The sequence below is a fragment of the Pinus tabuliformis genome, chromosome 4_2, assembly GCF_031772625.1.
Source record: "Pinus tabuliformis cultivar Carrire ecotype Pingquan chromosome 4_2, CPIR1, whole genome shotgun sequence".
In the NCBI taxonomy this organism is placed as follows: domain Eukaryota; kingdom Viridiplantae; phylum Streptophyta; class Pinopsida; order Pinales; family Pinaceae; genus Pinus; species Pinus tabuliformis.
The window spans coordinates 1,137,593,608-1,137,616,442 of record NC_142304.1 but is presented as its reverse complement, the minus strand read 5'-3'; the positions used below and the strand labels follow the sequence as shown (position 1 = coordinate 1,137,616,442).

Sequence of the window (22,835 nt, the reverse complement as noted above, 5' to 3'; positions counted from 1 at the left end):
TGGATGACCATATGTCTTTACAGGAACATCTCAACAAAATTAAAGACATTCGAGATCAGCTCGAAGCCATTGGTCGGACCATGGAGGAAGAAGATATGGTAGTCATTACTCTGAAGAGTCTACCAAAATCTTATGAACACTTCATTGAAACACTCAACATTACAACCACAAATGTTGATCTGAAGTTTTCAGATTTATGTACCAAACTTCTGCAGCAAGATAGGTGGAAACAGCAGTTTGGTAGTGGTACTTCATCAGTGCCCTCGGAAAATGCATTTGCTGCAAAATATCAGTCCTCTCAGTCTTTTCAGCAGAAAGGATCATCTCAGTCTTTTGATCCTAACAGGAAGAAAAGTGTACAGTGTAATTACTGTCACAGGTTCGGTCACATGAAGAAAGATTGCAGGCAGAGGATTGCTTCTGAACAAAAGAAACAGGGAGGGCCACATCAGACAGCGAATGTTGCAGAACATTCCGAGCAGACAGATTCTGCCTTTTACGCCTTTATGGCTAAAAGGTCTTCAGAACATGTTCCTTCCTCTGCATGGTACATTGATTCTGGTGCATCACGCCACTTCTCTCACAGGCGTGACTGGTTTATTGACTTCTCACCTTTCAGTGATTCAGTAGTATTTGGTGGAGGTGAAAAGTACACTGTTGCTGGCAGGGGTACAGTTCAAATTCAGTCTGGTGGACGCACGCTCATATTTCTAAATGTATACTATGTTCCTGGTATGGAGATTAATCTGCTCTCGGTCAGTCAGATTATGAGGAATTCTCCTCAGCTCGATGTTGTGTTCAGTGCACACAAGTGTTCCATCATTGACAGGGAGACCAGTCTGACAGTTGCTACTGGCCTCGAGGACCATGGTCTATACAGGCTACTTGACACCGGTGACTTTCCAGAAGTGGCTCTAGCAGCTCGTGTCTCTCCCATCAGTACTCTATGGCATCAGCGATATGGGCATCTCAATATGCAGTATCTCTCTCAGCTCTCTCGGGAGGGACTTGTGTCAGGATTACCTGATATTCAGACTCAGCAGTTGGGGGTATGCAGCGCCTGTCAAGCGGGAAAGCAACATCGGTCGTCATTCAAAAATGGAGAATCTTGGCGCGCATCCCAGGTACTTCAGTTACTTCATGCTGATATTTGTGGTCCTATGAATACAGCTTCTATCACTGCTTGCAAATACTTTTTACTTATTGTAGATGACTTCAGTAGAAAGATGTGGGTGTATTTTTTAAAAAATAAATCTGATGCTCTTAGTACCTTTCAGAAGTTTAAAACTTTAGTTGAAAACGAATCTGGTTGTAATATCATGACCCTTAGGACCGACAATGGGGGAGAATTTTGTTCCTCAGCTTTTGCCAACTTCTGTGATATTCATGGCATCAAACGTCAATTAACCACACCTTACACTCCCCAGCAGAACAGTGTTGTCGAGCGTCGCAACCGCACGGTTGTTGAAATGGCTCGTTCCATGTTACAACACCGGAGTGTTCCAAACAAATTCTGGGCTAAAGCAGTATTTACTGTTGTTTACCTTCTTAACAGATCCCCTACTCAGGCTGTTAAAGGGAAGACTCCTGAAGAAGTGTGGTCTGCTCGTAAGCCTAAGATCAGTCATCTCAAAGTTTTTGGCTCAGTTGCATATGTTTGGATTCCATCTGCTAAGCGATCTAAGTTGGATTCCAAAATTCAGAAACTCATGATGACAGGTTACAGTGATCATCACAAGGCTTATAGGCTGATAGATATAGCCACTGGTCGACTTAGCTTCAGTCGAGATGTAGTATTTGATGAAGACAGAGGATTCTTTCAGTCTTCTTCTTCTGAGCAGCGCTCTGAGGATCCGCCTCACAGTGTTCTTCTTCCAGTCAGTCCATCTGATGGGAGGGATGATGTAGCATCAGGATTTGATACTACTCTATCTGAGCTTCCTCCAGAAGCTAATCCCCCTCTTGCTATACCTATTGCTCTTGAGCCTGCTTCTCTTCCTCCTGATATTGGTTCCTCTAATCCTGATATTGGTTCTTCTTCTCTTCGGCCTAAATGGTGGGCTAAAACCATAGGTGATCTCCGGGATGATGAGCTCCTTGAAGGTAGAACTTCTAGGCATAAGAACAGACAACAGTCTACAGTCAATTTTGCTCTTATGGCTAACCTTCACAGTACTTTTGAGCCTCAAACATATTCAGAGGCTAAGGGTACATCTGAGTGGGAACAGGCTATGGAAGCAGAATTTCAGAGTCTTCAGAAGAATCACACATGGACACTTTCTGATCTTCCTACAGACAAACAACCCATAGGCTGCAAATGGGTGTATAAAGTCAAATACAAAGCTGATGGAACCTTAGACAAGTATAAAGCTCGGCTTGTGGCTCGAGGATTTTCACAGAAGGAAGGCATCGACTATGAGGAGACTTTTGCTCCTACAGCCAAGATGAGTACCATACGGCTTGTTCTTGCCCTAGCAGCTCAGTTCAATTGGAAAGTTCATCAGATGGATGTAAAAAGTGCTTTCCTAAATGGTGATCTCCAAGAAGAAGTCTACATGACGCAGCCTCCAGGATTCAAGGTTGCTGGTCAAGAACAGAAAGTGTGTCGGTTAGTTAAAGCAATCTATGGATTGAAACAAGCTCCTCGGGCTTGGTACATGAAAATTGATCAGTATCTGACAGATCAGGGTTTTCAGCGGAGTCCATCTGATGCAAACCTGTATATCAAGCATACTGGTGATGATATCTTGTTTGTAGTTGTCTATGTGGATGATCTTATCATTACTGGCAGCTCTGCACATTTGATCCATGGGATCAAACAAGATCTATGCAGAACTTTTGAGATGACAGACTTGGGACTTCTTCATTACTGTCTAGGGGTTGAAGTGTGGCAGACTGAAAATCAGATCTTTCTTTCTCAGTCCAAGTATGCCAAAAATCTTGTGGAAAGGTTCAGAATGCAGGATTGCAAACCGGCCACGACTCCTATGGAACCAGGGCTCAAACTTTCAGCACAGTCATCCTCTCCTCTTGTGGATGAAACTTTATTCAGGCAATTAGTGGGCAGTCTCATCTATCTTACTGCTACCAGACCTGACATCAGTTTTGCAGTAAGCTACATTTCTCGCTTTATGTCAGCTCCTAAAGCTGATCATTGGATAGCAGCAAAGCGGGTGCTACGATATGTGCGTGGTACTTTTGATTATGGCCTCTTATATACTCGCAGCTCCAATCCTATTCTCAGTGGCTACACTGACTCTGACTGGGCCGGTTCGGTTGATGACCGTAAATCTACAGCTGGGTATGTGTTTAGTCTAGGATCTGGAGCTGTTACTTGGACTAGTAAGAAGCAACAGGTAGTGGCTCTCTCCTCAACAGAAGCAGAGTATCGGGGAGCAGTTAAGGCAGCTTGTGAGGCAGTTTGGCTTCGTCGTATGCTTGCAGATATGCATGTTTTTCAGACAGAGCCTACTTCTTTGTTTTGTGATAATCAGGGAGTGCTCAAACTTGCCAAGAATCCAGTCTTTCATGAACGAACAAAGCATGTGGAAACTCACTGCCACTACATTCGACAGCTGGTTGAAGACGGCTCAGTTCAGTTGCACTATGTTCCCACAACAGAGCAGCCCGCCGATATTTTCACCAAGCCTCTTGGTCCTGATAAATTTGTAAAATTTCGCGGGTCTATTGGTGTTGTAAATAGATTGAGCATTAAGGGAGGGTATATATCTCTATTTAGTAATGCTCAGTCTCTTAGATGTTTCTATTTTTATTCTTTTAGCAGTTTCTTAGATGAAACTGTTTGTTCTATATTCTACATAGAAACCTGATGTTTCTATTCTTGTAAATATCTTTGTATTATCATTGAGCTGTTTGCTCCATGTGAATTAATTAATTCAACATTCTTTTATATCCAAGCCCATGTCAGAATGCATCACCCAGCTACTTGGTTGGAAGCATACAACAAGGCCTTAGAGGTAGAAGTCGCTCTAAATGCCCAATCCAATTGTCCAAATTTCGTTGCATGGGCATGTCCCACCCCGACTATGGGCCCCACCCAAACACTCAAGGTTCAAAAAGTGTCGTCGGCAAACATGGTCGAAAGAAGAAAACAAGGACTCTGCTACTATTGTGATGACAAATACTCCCCAAGACATAAATGCAAGGAACCAAAATTCTTTCAAATTGACGCTACTGAAAATAGCTCTATCAAGGAAGCTCCATCCATTGAAGTGACTGAGGAGGAAGAGGGTGAACCCATAACAGACCCGGTTACTGATACTCCAGCTAAGCCAGATGACCCAGTTATCTCATTCCATGCCCTGGTTGGCATTTCTTCTCCCCAAACTCTCAAAATCCGAGGTTTTATTAAACATCAGCTAGTAGTGGTGTTGATTGATAGTGGCAACACACAACTTTGTCCATAAGAGAGTAGCAGAAGCAATTCATTGTTTTTTCAAAGCAATATATAATTTCCAAGTCCTTATCCCTAATGGGGGGACCATGAAATGTGAAGGCTGCTGAGAAAATATTAAGCTTCAAATGGAGGATTATCACCTCAAAACCCACATGTTTGCCATTGAAATTGGCAGTTGTGACATTGTCCTTGGTGTTGAATGGCTTCGCACACTGGGCCCTATCACAATGGACTTCCAGGAGTTATATATGAGCTTTAAGCAGAACAGCCACATTCATACATTCAGGGGACTCCAGGGAGGTGCTCCTACTATCTTCAGCTCACATCAAATGGAGAAGCTTTTAAAAAAGGGCTTGTTGACCATCGAGTGGCATCTGATGATTATATGAAGACTCCACGCCCAAGGATGATCCAGAAGACAGTGGTATCATCATATATCATCAGTCAACAGAGTTTTTTAACTCCACTTCTATCTTCTCATCATCTTTCTTGTACCCAGATTCCACACCCTGTGGGGAATTGTAATAAGTGATATTAGTAATGATGAGTTTCTTGAATCTGTAACAAGCCTAAGATGTTGGGACTCAATCAGCAAACAAGTACACCTTGGAGTGTCTTTTTTATCTAGTTAATTATCCCTTCTTTTTCAGAGATGGATAATTTTCTGGGTTTTTTCACTCACTTTTTACACCAAAGCTGGGGTGACGGTTTCAAGGTTGAGCCCCTAACACATCTTAGTGTCTAGATTTTCAATGTATATTACCATACTAGATCACACAAAAAATTTCGTGGAATTTTTTTAGGTCTAGGTAGTCATTTTGTAATTTTTTAGATTTCCCGCAGGTCAAAAATTGCAAATAAAATTGTATTTAAATTGTAACAAGTGTAGTCTAGAGAAGTTGTATGGGGTGTGTGTAATCAAAATTACACCTATCACCCTCAGCGTTCTACTATAACACACTTTGAGGGGTTAATAATGTGTTTTGGACTCTCAAAACCCACTTTTCCTAAGTTTAGTGGGAAATCAGGCAATTAATTATGCCAGAAATTAAATAAATGGAGAAAAATAAATATTCACACATGTTAAATGTTGTGGAAATGAAGTGGAAAATTATGGGGGAGTTAAAGTGAAGTCCCAAGGTGATGTGGACTCCTAAAATCAAGGAAATGACATGTGCTCAAATAAAATCGAATTTCTGGCATTAAAGGAGAAAGCTGCTTACAGGGAAATTCGAATTTGTGAAGTTAATGCACATTTGGGAGGATTTGGGAGAATATTTGGTAGAGATTTTTGTGGGAAATTGTCCCCACATGGGTTACCACCCATATACATTTGTCATTCTATCATAAAATTCGAATTTGGCACATAAGGGAAGAAGAAAATGATGTCCACTTGGCATAATTTGATTTTTACACTTGGCATTGGAGCTCCATTCAACAAATTCGAATTTCTCTTTGGAATTGTCACCTCATGCCACTTGTTTAATCACTTCTACATTGGGATTGGCTCCAATGCCATTTGTCATTGTCATTCTTCATTGGGATTTGCTCCCAACTCTTAGAGCCATGGGCTCTCATATTGTATCATGTAATACGAGCTATTGTGCTTGAGGAGACTCTGCGGGATTGTATTCACTACTTGCAATATAATACAACAGTCTTTGGGGTAAGCGTGATGGTATTTTTTTCCTTGCATGTGTGGTAAATTCTTGACTTGTTGCTATGCTTCTATTTATTTCCTCATGTCATTATTTCTTTCATGCTTGTTTCAAGTTATGTTAGTATGCAGTTATCTCATATTAGCATGAGAATTAATTATTTGTTTTAGGAAAAGAAATATTCTAATGGATAATAGATATATCTCTATGAATTCTTTCCACTGCACTTATTTAATTTCATGACGATTTAATGATATGTGGTGAAGTTTTGTAGATGAATCATTATTTGGTCAAGTTTTTCAAGCGTGAGGGGAAATTCTCGGAGGAATCAATCCATTCTTGAAAAATATTCAAGGAAAACCCGCATGTTTTGAATTCCAAAGTCTCAACTATATCTTATTTGTGTCTTGCAAGGATTCTTTCAAATTTCTTAAAGCTTTTATTTCTTGCATCAAAATATCAAACTTGGAAAAAATTATTTTTTTACGTATTGTACTTCATTTATCAATATCTGGCTATTTCAAAGAGTTAAGTCATACAAGAGCCCTAGGTATGACAAGGCTAGAACTGTGGGACTTAATCATGAAAAAGCAAAAATAGCACATGCTTTGGGTAAAATGACAAGTTCTTGGAATGACCATGGGGTATCCATTGTATTTGATCGTTGGACAAATGTAAAAGGCAAGCCATTGATAAGTGTTCTTGTTGTGTCTACTAGTGGTGCAGTCTTCCTTTCAGCATATGATTACTCAGAAAAGTTCGAGACTGCCATGAACATTGCAGAACCATTACTTCAAACAATTGAAAGAATTGGGCCATACAATGCCATCCAAGTCGTCATTGTTAATGCTTCTAATTGTAAGGCAACGAGAGCAATGATCGAGGATAGATACACCAACATATTTTGGTCTGGGTGTTTGGTTCACACAATGAGCCTTTTGATGCATGATATTATTAAGAACAAACACCCTCAATATAAATGGATTGCTGATTTGTACAAGAGAGGCAAGAGAATGATAATATTTATTAACAATCATAGCAATACCCATGGGCTTTTCCGCAATCACTCAAGTTCAGAGTTGTTGAAGATTGCAAAAACTAGATTTGCTAGCTATTACCTCACCTCCAGGCACCTTTTGAAGGTAAGAGAGTCATTGATTAGCATGGTATCAAGTCAACACTGGCAGATATTAAAGGACAAGGCTCCAACCGCAATTGACAAGCAAGGTTTTGAAGAGGTGGAGAACACCGCTCTTGATGGCCTGTTTTGGGCACGTGTGAGGGAACTCTTGCAATTCACCAAGCCCATTTATAACATGATTCGTTTTGTAGATACCAATCAACCAGTCATTGGGGAGGTGTATGAGTAAATGGATAACATGTTGGGGAAAATAAAAGATATTATTCATCCCAACTTGTATGATATTATTCACAAATTTGTGTACGCACGGTGGAATAAACTTAATGTTCCACTACATGCCTTGGCGTATATCCTTACACCAAAATACTACTCTCCATCTTGTTTGGGCAAACTTGCACCTAAGGGTGGGGTTAGGGCCAAACCCATACAAATCCAGAGGTACAAAATGGGTATATGATAGCATTAGACAAGTTGGTCCCTAACAGGAAAGAGTGTGCTAATTTCCGTCTTAAATTAGGCAAATCCTTCACTAGCATAGAATTGTTTAGTTCTTTGCATGCAATGGAAGATAGGGACAAATTTGATGCTATCACATGGTGGGACACGTATGGCGGCTAGGGACTTTTGTCAAAATTGGCAAAAAAAAGTCCTTTCACAGGTTGTAAATACTTCTTCTGCAGCGAGGTGTTGGAGCACCTATAGCTTCATCCATAATGTGAGAAGAAACAGACTCAATGAAAACTGGGCAGAAAGCTTGGTTTATGTGCACTACAACTTGAGGTTGTTGAGTCATTATTGTGATCGGGCTCGAGATGATACATCATATACAACTTGGGACAACAACACAGAGGAAGATAATTTCGAGGATAGTGCTCTACATCTACATCCTCAGGTGGAGGTCATGTGCCTACCTCCTCACGTGGAGGTCATGTACCTTTTGGTTCTGGTCGTCCGACTATGCGGGAGGAGACTCCCAGCAGACCACCACGGCTTTATCAGAAATTAGATATTTCTCGTGGCAAGAGGCCCAAGCATTAGAAGTAGATAATGGATTTACTTGTCCTTTCTAGTTTCTAGTCGTTTTTGTAATTGTTGACTCTTTCATATTTATTATGATATTTTTTGTAAACTTATGACAATTTAAGTTTGAAGTTTGAAGTTGGCAATTATAACTCATTGGTAATGAATTATGAATATGTTATATGATGCTTCATGAAAATTGAAAGTTGAAACATTTCATTTCATGTTAGATATTCTTTGTTATCGTTTGGTTACTTGGTAATGGTAATCGTTACAAGTACAACTTTAGTGATCAATGATGATAAATGTTATATATTGAATTTTGAAAGCTTGAAACTTTAAGATTGATGAATCATGAGACTCGATGTGTTGTATGTTACTAACTTGTGGACATCATTGATGAAGATTATAACTTCTAGATGATTGATGTTATATGGTTTAATCCATGTTTTTATGCTTTTTATATCTAATTCATCATTCTACATGCTTTTGTTGACATATATGCATCAAAATATATAAAAATATATATTATATAAAAATTCGCTCCCAAACCAGGAGCTTTTGAAAATGTCGCTCCCCGTTCCTGCTCCCCCTCACAAGTAACCTTGGCTCAAATTGATTTGTCTTCTAGGTCAAGCATGTTCTTCATGCTTCTAGGGTTTATTGAGTCAAAATAATATTTGTCATAAGTCTAGAAGTCAAGCCCTATTTTGACTTGTATAAAAAGTGTAAAAAGAATTTTGTTTTGAGTCAAAATGTCATTTTTCGTCACTACAAGACCAAGTTGGCCCTGCCTCTTCAAGTCAACCCTGTTTCGGGCAATTTGACCTCCTAAGATGTGTATATATAAGAGCAGCTTGACCCCATTTGAAAAATACATCAAGCAAGTTTGATCTCTTGTGCAAGAAGAAGCAAAAATCAGCGAGAATTCAAAGGAAGAAGTCAAAGGAAAGAAGAGAAGAAAAGCAAAGTTAAAAGAGAGAGAATCTGCCCTAGAAAATCTCACACGTGCGAAATTTCAGAGTTGCGGGAAGGCCAAAATTGCAGGTCTGTTGCAGGAGGCCAAAATTCTGTTACAAGGGTCAAAATCTGAAGTTTGACTAGCTTTTGGAAGGGTTTGACTATTGTTGACTTGAGGAGACTTTGACTTGTTGAAAAGGCTTGGAAGGAGGGCTGACTTGGGGCTTGTGAGTGGACTTGGTCTTGGCATTTGGGTCTTGGATTTCTCATTTGATCTAATTCTATAAGAAGAGAAGAAATTATTTTTGGGTTTTCCCCCTTGGAGGGGTTTTTCCCTGGCTTGGAGCCTACATCTTGTGTCCATTGTCTTTTATGATCTTCATGTTTTATGGTCTTGATAATTGTTTGATGAAAATAATTTAACAAAGAATAATAAGAAGCTAACATAAGTTCACAAGCAATTATCAAAGAGAAGGAGAATTGTTTTAATTGTTGCGGTACTTGATTCTCCAAAACCATGGTGGAGGAGTATAGCTCCATCATGAGGAATGATGTTTGGGACGTAGTGTCAAGACCTATGGATAGGTCAGTTGTGAGCTCTCAGTGGATCTATAAGATCAAGTATGTTGTAGATGGCAGCGTGGAGAAGTACAAGGCTAGGTTCGTAGCAAAGGGGTATGTGCAGAAGGAAGGTATAGATTATGAGGAGACCTTTTCCCTAGTTGCCAAATATACTTCCATCCAATCAGTTGAACGGAGTGATAGAGGAGGAAGTATACATCGAACAGCCAGAAGGCTTCGAGACACATGAGAGGGGCACACACGTGTGCAAACTTAAGAGAGCACTATACGGCCTCAAACAAGCTCCGAGGACGTGGTATGGTCGGATTGACAACTACTTACAGCAGATAGGATTTGTCAAGAGTGATGCAGATCCCAACCTTTACTATCTGAAGGTAGAGGGTGAGCTACTCATTCTAGTATTGTATGTGGATAACCTCATTCTGATATGGTTATCAAGGCTCATAAAGGGTTGCAAGAGGAACCTGGAAGCAGAGTTTGACATGAAGGATTTGGGACTGATGCACTACTTCCTAGGCCTGGAGGTATGGCAAAGGGACAGGGAGATCTTCATTGGTCAAGGGAGATATATTATAGAAATCTTGAAGAGGTTTTGGATGTAGGATTGTAGGCCTATGTCCACGCCTATGATTACAAACTAGAGGAAAATCGATGCATCAGAGAACGAGGACATTGACCCAACCCAATATAGACAGCTCATTGGTTCACTCATGTATCTGGTCAATACCAGACCGGATATTTGCTTTGCAGTCAACACTCTTAGTCAGTTATGGTGGGACCTAAGACTCAAGAGAGTGCATTGGACAACAACGAGGCATATACTGAGGTACTTGCATGACACAGTGAAGAATGGGTTAAGGTATACTCGAGGTGATGGTGTCAGGTTATGTGGTTTTACATAAGCAAAGTGGGCAGGCAGTTCAGGGGATCGAAAGAGCACATCAACGTGTTGCTTCAGCATTGGATCAGGAGTAGTGCCTTGGTGCAGCAGGAAGCAGAAGTTCGTGGCACTAAGCTCTGTAGAGGCAGAGTACATGGCAGTTAACACAGCCACATGCGAAGTTATTTGGCTTTGGAAGCTACTAGTGAGTTTGTTCAGTCAAAAGATGGAGGCGACCAATATCTACTATGATAATCAAAGTTGCATTAGGCTCTCCGAAAATCCGGTGTTTCATGATAGGTTGAAACATATAGACATACAATACCACTTCATAAGAGATGGTGTTTAGCGTGGAGTAGTCCAGCTACAACATGTTCCCACAGAGCAACATGTCACGGATATACTCACAAAGGCTCTAGGGAGAGCCAAGTTCATCTACTTCAGAGAACAGATGGGTATAGTGGAGAACACCTCCTTCGCTAAGAGGGAGTGTTAGCTTTAGTGATGGATATGATAGCAACAGACAGGTGGTTTACAGGTGGTTTAGTCTCAAATGATGCTAAGAGGCTAAGGAACACTAGATCTCCAAAACCCAGAAAAGGTTTCGCAAGATAAGCTTGGGAAACACCTTAGTTAAATTAATTTTCCATAGTTAAAATATTTCCTAAGCCTAACTTAGGAAAAATCGTAAACTAAAGTTAATTAATTAAGGATGCTCGAGATTGCTCCAAAGACTTCTATTGATGAATTCTAATTGATCTTAGCAGTCGATGGAGATTAAATCATAGCCATTGAGACCCCAACAAGAGGATTATAAGAGCAGGTCAAAGGGCTTGGAGATAGCATCAGTGTGATCAGTTGTGAGAGGCAAATCGAGCTACCCAGTTCGCAGTTTTCAGTGAGGAAGCAGTTTGAGCCAAGGGAAGAGCATCGGAGAGAGGGAGCAGCAGAAACTTTGGGAGCAAGATTCTAGAGAGTTTCCCAGAAACGCCAGTGCGAGTTGCCGGAAGGGGATCAATTTAGTTGTCGGCGATGGGAAGCTTGTCCGAAACGCAGAGTGATTTCATTCTAGAGGCAAAGGGAGGCAGGATAGCGCATATAGAGTTAGATTCCAGGTTGTACAAAATTCCCTTCAACCAACAGTGGGCATTTTAGATGCCTAGTGCAGGAAGTGAGAACATGCCAAAGGAGGCTGACTTGATTGTAGAAGGAGATAATTTATCTCAAGATATTTTGCTAGAATATTTCTAGAGGATTGCCAGTTGGGCATCCAGTTGTAATATTTTTCAAATCGCTGCATAATAAAATAAACCCTCACCTACTGCACCAGTTTTCCCTTCGAGGTTTTTCCGAGAACGTTTAGTCCAAAAATATCGGTGTCATTTTTATTGTGAGTGCATCTATTTCTCAGTTCCTATTTTATAATTCCGCGGTATTTTTATTGTGAAGAATGCATCAGTGATTTAATCGTTATTTGTCATAAACAAATAAACTGCTAATAGTTAGAAGATTAAACTCCAGTTGGTGCATTCATGGAAATTCACAAGCCATTCTCAAGCAAAATATTAGCCAAGTAAAGCAAATTGTTGCCTCCTTCAAACAAGTCGACTTCCTTCCATGTGGACGTCACCCCTCCTTTGAGGGTTTTACATAATGTAATGATGAATTTTAATGTAATGACTTAATCTCCAAGTATGTTGTGGATGACAATTTAAGACTTCTTGAAGTTTCTTAGTGTAAACTAAAGAGTTGAAGGTGGAGAGTTGTTAGAAACCTTATCTATAAATTTAGAGCAGAAGAAGGGCAAAAAGGGTACGCAGTTACTTGTAGTTGCATGGGCAGAAGCTCAGGTGGAAGAGTTTACCGAGAAGTTTGAGAAGGAATTCACATTTATTTCCTACCTTTCCTCAAGCACCATACCAATTGGTGCTCGACTATTGGATAGTGGAACCACACATCATATGCCAGAAGCACAAAAGTTGTTTGATAACCTAACAAATTGGGACTCAAAGACGCATGTGGATTTCAGTGTCAATACCAAACATGCAATCAAGGGAGATGGGGTTGTGATATTCCATCTTGAATCAAGAGGCATGTTGAAAGTGAAGGGCGTGCTATGTGCGCCAGAACTCAGGAGAAGTTTACTCTCGGTCTCTATGATAGAGAATAAGGGGTTTGTTGTAGTGTTCCAAGATGGACAGGCACTGATCAAAACCATGGGATCTAGCTCTGACGATGGCCACATCATTGGAGCTAGAGAGGGGCAACTTTTATAGGCTAAAGGGCCAGCCTATTTGAGCAATGGCAGGCAGTCGAACAGTGACAGAAAACAAGGAGCAAGAAGATCTGAAGGTTGAGCAAAGGGAGTCGACCTTCAGGTTCAAGTGGGGAGGAGCAGTCAGCAGATCCTTCCAAATCCGTCAAGATCTCATGGTATGAGATGACTTTGTAGGATGTTTAGGAGTAGGAGGCTTCTAGGAGCAAGTTCAAAAGGAGTAGGCCTTCAAAGAATATTCTGAACCAGGTGGCAGGGAATGCTTCCAATTCAAAGGGAATAGCCATGGTAGCTTATAAAACTTATACATGATGATAAAACTAGTACACACTTCTGCTGTGAAGCGTTAAAAGTCATGAAATTTTCACTAAAAATCACACTTTGTGGACTCATTGAAAAGAAAAACACAGTGTAACATTATTCCCAAGAGAACAATCCCACTATTATCAATTTGCATTTGTTTTGGTGAAACTGTTTATAAAATTGTGTTGCCCAATATTTAGGGTGAACACTTCACTGATCTTCTTCCATTGACAAATGAAAAGCATACCTTAGGCTGTTAATATAGAAAGATTAAACTGGTTATAGCCCTTCAAAATGAAATATGGCCCTGCCTTTAAAATTTGAACCGTGTTGGTGAGGAGATATTTTGGCAACTGAGATATTTTTTACCATTTAAATTTTGAATAGACAATAATTATAAAAATAAATAAATAAATAACTTCTCAAAAACAGAAAAGAACAAGCGACATGTATATAAATATACACATGGAAGAAAGTTTCCAGAACCTCATCCACTTCTGCGTTCATGATTGCAACACTTTCCTTGAGATAATTCTTCAACCGTTCCTTCTGAGTTTCTGCCAGTCCTACCCCCACACCACCTTCAAATAAGCACTTCATCCTCGCTGAATTGTGTCCGTTTTCAAGTATATGTTGATTTTGTCTGTAAGCCCCGCCATTTTTCTCAGTTTCTTCAGTCAGATTGCCACAATTAAGTTGGGACACCATGCCCTTTTCAGAATTATGAATTGTTGGGCTTCTTGGTTGATTGATAATTTCTGAAATTTTGAACTTCAAATACCCAACAATGTCAGGCCCTGCATTTGATCCGCTGTTGTCAGTGCTGTTCCAATCAAGGGTGACTGGGATTTCTGAATTTTTTGAAATTTCGGACATTGTTTTCATCACAACTATGCATTTGGGAATGGCGAAACCGGCATTAGGAGCCTCATTGCAAAATACAAAAGGATGAGATCCAGTGAGACAGCAATGGTGAACATGAAAGTATCATGGGTATTTATAGATTGACCAATGGTCAAAAGAATTTTTATTTATGGGGTATTTGGCTTTGCCATTGGTATTGCTATAAACACGAACGCCTTCCACCAGCAGGGTCGACCCATTCAAACCCGTGGACGAAGGGCTTTCTAAGCATGGAACGAAATGTCTCTTGAGGTTTTCGCAAAGTTTCATCGTCATAATGATAATATCGACCCAAAAATGAAGTATAACAAAGTATTTATTAGTACGGAGCGTATGTAATAAGTTTCTAGAAAAACGAGGTTTTTCACCGGTGGCCTTTTAAAAATATTTTTATGTGTGTCTTGGTAACGAGGTTTTCACGCGTGTGTGGGGTCATAATGATAATATCGACCCAAAAATGAAGTATAACAAAGTATTTATTAGTACAGAGGTTATGTAATAAGTTTCTATTGGTAACGAGGTTTTTCACCGGTGGTCTTTTAAAAATAATTTTATGTGTGTGTTGGTAACGAGGTTTTCCAGCGGTGTGTGTGTGAATTGAACTTTATAAAAAGTTATATATATGTAGATGTAATTAAGTATTTTGAGTATTTTATGTTTACTTAAAAAAACATAGTAAGGCTATAGCGGAATTGATGGTAGCCCATACTACTCAGTCTCATAGATTAAAATATCCATTTCCAATTCTTGGGTCTCTCTATTCAGGGAGAAAACGACCTATACAATAGTCTGTTTTTTCAAAAACAAAAAATAAATACTAGTATCTACCCAACTATTAAAAGTCTGATATATCGTAATCTCTCAACAAAAATAGTTGAGCTGATCAAAGATAAACATTATTGTCAGGCCAAGTTGTTCAAAAATTGTATGGTTGATGATCTGGCACACGGATCCTTTCATCCTCCACTTCGGTCATGCACAAGTGGCCCAAAACCTATTGCAAACCTTCCTTTTTTAAGGAAGAAAAAGCATGATTGTCTTATATTCATATAAGAAGATTACATAATGCTTGAAGCATATGCAGAAACGTGGGCAGAGCCACTTACAAATATACTCCAAAAGAAGTATCCAGAAATGCCCTCAGACAGGGCAGCAAATAAAGGTATAAACCCCAGTTAATCTGCATAACAGTGCCCAAAATATACCCCAAAAGGCCAATATTGTGCCCCTGAAATAACAGACCTGAAGAGGCAACCCATCTATTACAAGAAAAACAAAAAAGTGCAGAGGTGCAGAAGATGGCACCAATGCACCAAGCAGACAAGCTTCTGTGGATAGAAAAAGAGAACAAATAGCGCTAGATCTGTCCGCCCAATACAAAAGGAGAGGCACGAAATGAGGAAGAGAGCAGCAAAGGTAGCCACTCCTTCCCCGCCCCCTCAAACTCTCCACCCGAATCAGACGAAAAACAGAGGTAGAAACACTGCCTCAATCATCCACATCTGCCTACAGAAAAAGACCAGCGGAAACTTCCATAGATGCGGCACGAAACAGTGCAGAGCGCCTCTGTTCCCTCAACGCGCCAAAGGATATGCCGTGGCCAGAACAAACCAAACTGCTGCCGAGAAGGAGAAAACCCACCAGAGCAGAGGCGAGGCCGAGGGCAGAGGCGGCAAGGGTAGCCACCTCGCCCCCGCTCAGAGAAAAATAAAAGACCAGAAGACAATATCCCGCACCCGCGCCGCTGCCAAGGATGAGCTGAGCCTGCAAGTCGAGGACGGAGGAGAAAAACTCCGCGGTGTCGCCGGTGAAACCCTATCCGCTGTGGTGTCCCCCTAAAACCCTTGTGATCCCTGTTCTTTCAGCTGAAAATGAAACTCAAAGATGCCCTCACTATCGGCCTCGCTCCACACGCAAACCCTCAGCGCTCACGCTCCTCTCGCCCTCACCACTTCGCTTCACAGCTCCTCACTACTCCTTGCAGCTCCCAGTACTCCCCGCAGCTTCACCGTGGAGAAAAATCATGTTGCAAACCTTCCTTAGAAAGGTGGTTTGCCTCTAAATTTTGCTCCCTGTAGATGTGGCAAATGGTGATGAGATCAAAACTCATTTTTAAATGCAAAATTTCTTCCAAGATTGGAATCAAAATATAATTTTGACATCTTTGTACTCCGTTAAACCAGTTAATAACATTTAATGAGTCACCAAATATTTGAACTGATCCCATCCCCAATTGAATAAGCCAACACAATAATAGTTTCAAGGATTGAAGTTCTGCATAGTTGTTTGATCCTGAGCCAAGGCAAATTGAAGCTTTGAGAATTCTATTTCTGTATGTTTAAATATTAAACATAATAAAATTAATAATTAATTTGTGGAATTAATTCAAGTGGTGAATTTTCTAACTTGTGTTTTTGTTGTATGTCTTAGTTAATATCCTTATCAAGTTAGATATTCTAACCAATATCAATAATTTGTATTAGATATTATCCATAAATGTGAAAAAACCAATCTCAATAAATTTGTATCACATATTATCTATAAATGTGAAGAAATGATTTAAAGTTTCTCTATGAAATATACTTTAAAATGTATTTGATATTATTATGGAGAAGTGATTAGGAATTTCTTAACTAATGCTTTTAAGAAAAAGTTGAGTAGCATTCGTAAATGTAAGGGAATGCTCAAAAATCTCTTTTTAATTCATCACATATCTTCGATAAATATAGAGAAATGCTCAAAAGATCATTTATAAAATATTTTTTGAAAAATGTAATAATAATAATTACCATTAAATATATTTTTTTAGTTCTCTTTGCTTTTATAAACATATTTTTCACCTATAAAATATTTACTAGCCTAGATCTATCTTAACTCTGGATCTATCAAGCGTTGAAAGGGATCAAATCTCTCTAGGTGCAAACTTCTTTTTTGAGTGCAAAATTTGAGGAAAGGTTTGCACCTTGAGAGATTTGATCTCTCTCGACGCTTAATTGGGACCTGGAACTGCTACTACTCGTTAAAGATCCAACACCAGCAGCGAGAACCCCTAGTGAGTATTTTGACCCAACCAACCACCTTCACCTTTTTTCGCTCCTTTAAGTAAGGAACCCGCCCACCTATGTGAACTGATCCCGTCCAGCAGCGTAAGAACCTGACAAGCAGAGACCTTTTTTAAATTGGTGCACCTCACATGGCTAAATCTGCCCCCTTTGTAGGGAGGACCCATAATGCCCACTTTGGGAGGAAACAAGAATGCTTGGAGTTAAGATGGATCTAGGTTGGTTTCAGTCGTGTGCGACCAAGGAAAATCTATCGAACATATGATTAATTTTATCAATAATATGTAAATACATCTAATATTAATATAATCATTTTAAATATGCTAAATATGTCTGAGATTTATCTGGTCATTTTAATTTTAAATTTGCTTAGTTACCTCAGTTTGTTGAGATGATAAATATTGTTAATAACTTTAATGATGAAAAATGATGAAATAAAAATTTTGAATGCAAAGTGACAATGTAATAGTGTTGAATGATAGAAAATGTGAATAATAAGAATGTAGTCAATTACAAATAGTCTTCATTGTGATCAATCTCAAACTATTTTCTTCTACTATTCTTATTGTCACCCTTGTTAGTTTTGTCATCTTTTCATATCGATTATATGAAAAGGACAGTTGAAATCGTAAACCATTTAAATCTTTAGCTTGAGTTGTTGTAGTAAACATCATACCTTGTCTCTCTTGCTCTCCAATATTAATAGGTTGAATTACTATAACACAAAATCAATGTACATTGTTAATAACTTTTTGTGCTTACACTAAAGTCAATGCACATTGTTAATCCAATGACTTCAAAATTAATGTACCATCATACATCTAATTACATCAAATCATAAATCAACATCTACATTGAATTAATGCATCTAATGCAAGCAATCAAATAATATTATAAAACATCTACACTGAAATCAATGCATCTAATGCAAGTAATCAAATATGATTAGAAATCAACATCTACGCTAAAATCAATGCATCTAGTGCATGTAACCAAATAGGATCAGAAACCAACATCTACACTGAAATCAATGCATCTAGTGCAAACAATCAAATAGGATTATAAACACCATCTACACTGAAATCAATGCATTTCGTGCAAGCTATCAAATAGGATTAGAAATCATCTACATTGAAATCAATGCATCTAGTACAAACAATCAAATATAATTATAAATCATCTACATTCAAAGTAATGCATCTCGTGCAAGAAATCAAATAGGATTATAAATCACCATCTACATTAAAATCAATGCATTTAGTGCAAGCAATCAAATAGGATTAGAAATCATTTACATTGAAATCAATGCATATAATGCAAGCAATCAAATATCATTATAAATCAACATCTATACTAAAACTAATGCATTTAGTGCAAGCAATCAAATAGGATTATAAATCACCATCTACATTGAAATCAATGCATCTAGTGCAAATAAATCGTCTTCCCTCTCTCCCCCCTCCATCTATATCAATATCTCCTTCCATCACTCCTTCTTTGTCTCTCTATCTCACCCCCCCAAACACACACATGCTCTCACTCAATATCTATCAATCTCTTTGTCCCTCCCTCCCTATCTCCGTCTCTCTCTTCTTCCCTCTCTCCACCTTTCATTTATATCTCTATCTCCCTATGTCTCTCTATATCACCCCCAAAACATGCACTCTCTTTCTCCAATCTATATATCTATCACTCCCTACTCCTCTCCCTCTCTCTCTATCTCTCTTCCCCTTCTCTCCCTCTCCCCCGCTTCTATCGCTCTTCCCTCATGTTGTCCTCTCTCCCTCTCTCTCCATCTTCCTTATCACTCCCTCTCTCTCTCCACATTTCTCTCTCTATGCCTTTCTTTGTAGCTCCCTCTTTCTCCCCCTCCAACTCTATCTCTCTTTCCCTCCCTCTCTCCACTCTCTCACATCCTCTCTCTCTTCCTTCCTCTCTCCCCCTTTCTCTCCCACCTCTCTCTCTCTCTCTCCAACTCTGTTACTATATCTCTCCCTCTCTCCTTCTTGCCCTCCTTCTCTCCATCTCTCCTTCTCCGTCTATCTATCTCACCCCCAAACATACACACTCTTCCTCCATCTCTCCCTTGTCACTCCCTCTCTCTCTCCGCTTCTCACTCTCTGTGTCTCTCTTCTTCACTCCCTCTCTCCCCCTCCAACTCCATATATCTATCCCTCCTTCTCTCCTCCTCTCTCTCGTCCTTCCTCTCTCCCCCTTTCTCTCCTACCTCCCTCTCTCTTCCCCCATCAATCACTCTCTCTCTCTCTCCAACTATGTTACTATATCCCTCCCTTTCTCCTTATCTCCCCCCTTCTCTCCAACTCTCCTTCTTTGTCTCTTTATCTCACCCCTAAACATTGACACTCTCTCTAAATCTCTCCCTTGTCACTCCCTCTCTCTCTCCATTTCTCACTCTCTATGTCTTTCTTCTTCCCTCCCTCTCTCGCCCTCCAACTCCATCTCTTTATCCATCCCTCTCTCCTCCTCTCTCTCCCTTTCTCTCATACCTCGCTCTCTCTCTCTCTCTCTCTCTCTCTCTCTGCCCTCCAATCATCTCACTATCTCCCTCTCTCTCTCCTTCTCCCTCTCTCTCTCCTTCTCTCTCCCTCTCTCCTTCTCTCTCTCGCCGCTCCATCTTTATGTCTCCCTCTCCCACTCTTACTCCTCTCTAGCTCTCTTTCTCCTCTCCCTCTCTCTCTCTTCATTCCTCTCTCCCATTTCCTTTAGTTTATCTTCATCTCTCCCTTGTCACTCCCCCTATCTCTCCACCTCTATCACTCTACGTCTTTGTTCTTCCCTCCCATATATATCTAGAGTTAATATATATCATGATATATTAATATATAACAAATTTAATATTGTATTAATCCAAAGTTATTAAATTTAATAATATTAGTATTATAATATATTAATATGAATATTAGATTTAATAATAATAATAATCTTTTAATATTAATATTAGGATTATTCAGGTTTTTTTGCATGGTATTAATACCAATTTGGCCCATAGGCTTCACCTAAATAAAACCTTTTTTTTAGTGTTCCTAAATATAAAGAGGTTTATGGAGTAAATATAAAAAGATATTTTATTTATTTACCATGGTATTTGACCCATAGGCTTGGTATATACTTAGAAATTGATTTCTAATCTTATTTGATATAATTTTATTTATTTACCATACCTCTGGTTTATTTATATTTTTCTTTTTTACCATACCTCTTTTTTCGTAAACCTCTTTATATTTTAAATTTATGGTGTTTATACATAATAATGGTGCACTCAACTTACGAAATAGCCTTTTGTCACTCGAATTCACCAATATCCGGCAATACAAGTTCAATATTTTTGTTGTTTAAAATACATTTTTGAATGCATAAATGGATTCAACACCGTGAAAAACCCTGGGGCACTCCAATTATGCATAGTAAACAATTTAAACTCAAACTTTAAAAAATCTTTGTGAGATTTTGATTAAAATTAACTAGAAAAAACATTGTGAAAAATGTCATTTAGTCTATAAGTTAGACAACACCCATAATAATTAGTATAACCACATTAAAAATATTGATGTGGTTGATATAGTCAAAGACTTCATAAATATAACCAAAAAAATTATTGCAACACGAAGAATGTCTTACTAATATAATGAGAAACTTATCATGGAGGAACTTATTAGAATTGGAATAATCTCAAATCCCTGGGAAATTGGTGGGTGGGCAGCGACATGGCACAAATATAATTTTTTAAATTTATTAAAAGTAATGAACCATTTTGATAAATAAAAGTTGTTTATATATAAATGAATGTTATAAATAATAATGAGGAACTTATCATTTAAATTTATTAAAAGTAATGGACCATTTTGCTAAATAAAATTTGCTTATATAAAGAAAAAATATTTTAATGTCCACGAGGCTAAAGATAGTCTATGGGACAGATTGTCTTTAGCCTATGGGACAGATTGTTTCTCATCTGGGTGATGTATTCAACCATTTTCCCGTGAAGTCTCAATAAGCCCTGTTTCTTCATCTGGTTGATGTATTCAACCATTTTCGCATGAAGTCTCACAATAAGCCCTCCCGTCTTTTCGACAAACTTCTCGTTGAATAGATTATCCCAAGAGCTAGCTCCAAAATATCTGCATAACTTTCTATGTTGTGTTTGAAGGCCTTTCATTCTAAAATGAAATGTTTTTCTGTTTCCACTTTTCCATAAGAACAAAAAATACATACTCTTTCCTCCCACACTTATTTTGGCCTTTTCCGGCGCCCTGTTTTATAATGGAGTTGATGAGAATTAGTCCTTAACCGAGCAATAAGAGTTTTGGCTCTCCAAGAAATATTGGCCTCTATAAATGAATGTTATAAATAGTAATGAGGAACTTATTAGAATTGGTATAATCTCAAATCCCTAGAAAATTGGTGGGTGGGGAGTCACCTAGCACAAATCTAGTTTTTTAAATTTATTAAAAGTCAATGTAACCTAACAAACTCTTTAATAGACTAGAGTCATTGATAAGCATTAAGACTAAACATATGTTGAGCATATTCCCTTGAGAATCAATCTAGATCCTCAATTTAATAAAATAAAATAAAAATGTCAACAATTCCTCATCCACCTTAAGTTGAAATTAAAAACCTTGGACAATTAGATTAATTTTTAAATAGAACCAACATTAGATTAAAAATATTAAATGTTAAATGTTAAACACTATATATTAAATATTTACGTATTTAAATTTGAGATCTACTCCATACTAGAAACGCCTCTCAAATCACTAAATAAATAACATTTACCAATTATAACATAATATTTCTTTTCATATTAAAATATTAATATAATAATAATACATAATAATTTTGCCATTCTCTAAAAGCTATCTTAATGGGAAAAATTTATATATAAATTTATAATTATTTTTAAGAGGTTGTATTTTAATATTATTATAATTATTATAATTTTAATAATATGAATTTAATTATTTGGAGTGTAATGTGGATTAATCAGGTCTAGTTAAATTGGTGAAAGGAATGATTTTATTTTTTTATTCGAATTTAGTTCTTCCTAAATGACGTATGCGTAATTCTCTCACATAAAAATTAAATAATATAAATTAAAATTAAAATATTGTTTAATTTTCATATTATTTGCATTTTATATAAATTAAAATTAAAATATTGTTTAATTTTCATATTATTTGCATTTTATTTTAGTTTAGTATAAAGAGATGTTGTAATGTTATGTAAATATTTTGACTCAATTATTTATATGTGGTTTTAGAATTTGTGGTTTTGACAACCAATGTAAAATAAAATATTCTTATGATGATGATGATGGTTGTTAACGTCCACTGAGACCAAATAATGATCTATCGGACCTAAAAAGACAAATTATTTATTTTGATTTAAGATTTTATTCCGATGCTCAAAAAGCTTGGAGAGAAGCCTCCCGAGTTCACTATAATTTTGGCATTGTAAAAGGCTAGAAAGGTCAGTATTGTAACAAAGGTTGTGAAATTGAGATCTAATGTGGTTGTATGCAGGGCACTCTAAGAGGAAGTGGTTTTCATCCTCGATGCTCTTATTCTCACAAATATGGCAGATCCTTTCCATCCATGGCGTTTTAGGAACTAC

At 38.2% G+C, this 22,835-nt stretch overlaps 1 protein-coding gene across 2 annotated transcripts in view; it reads right to left on the bottom strand.

Moving 5' to 3' along the window:
• Positions 1-14,418, bottom strand: part of LOC149173681 (transcription factor GTE6-like) — a 359,882-nt gene extending 345,464 nt beyond the window's left edge. Inside the window, exon 1 of one of the 2 annotated variants that reach the window (XM_089424694.1) lies at positions 13,723-14,418. In XM_089424694.1, coding sequence (XP_089280820.1) covers positions 13,723-14,121 — 399 coding nt within the window. In that variant the 5' untranslated portion in view covers positions 14,122-14,418. The remainder of the gene's footprint in view (positions 1-13,722) is intronic. The other variant, XM_089424693.1, reaches the window with a different exon arrangement.
• Between the last annotated feature and the right edge of the window lie 8,417 nt (positions 14,419-22,835).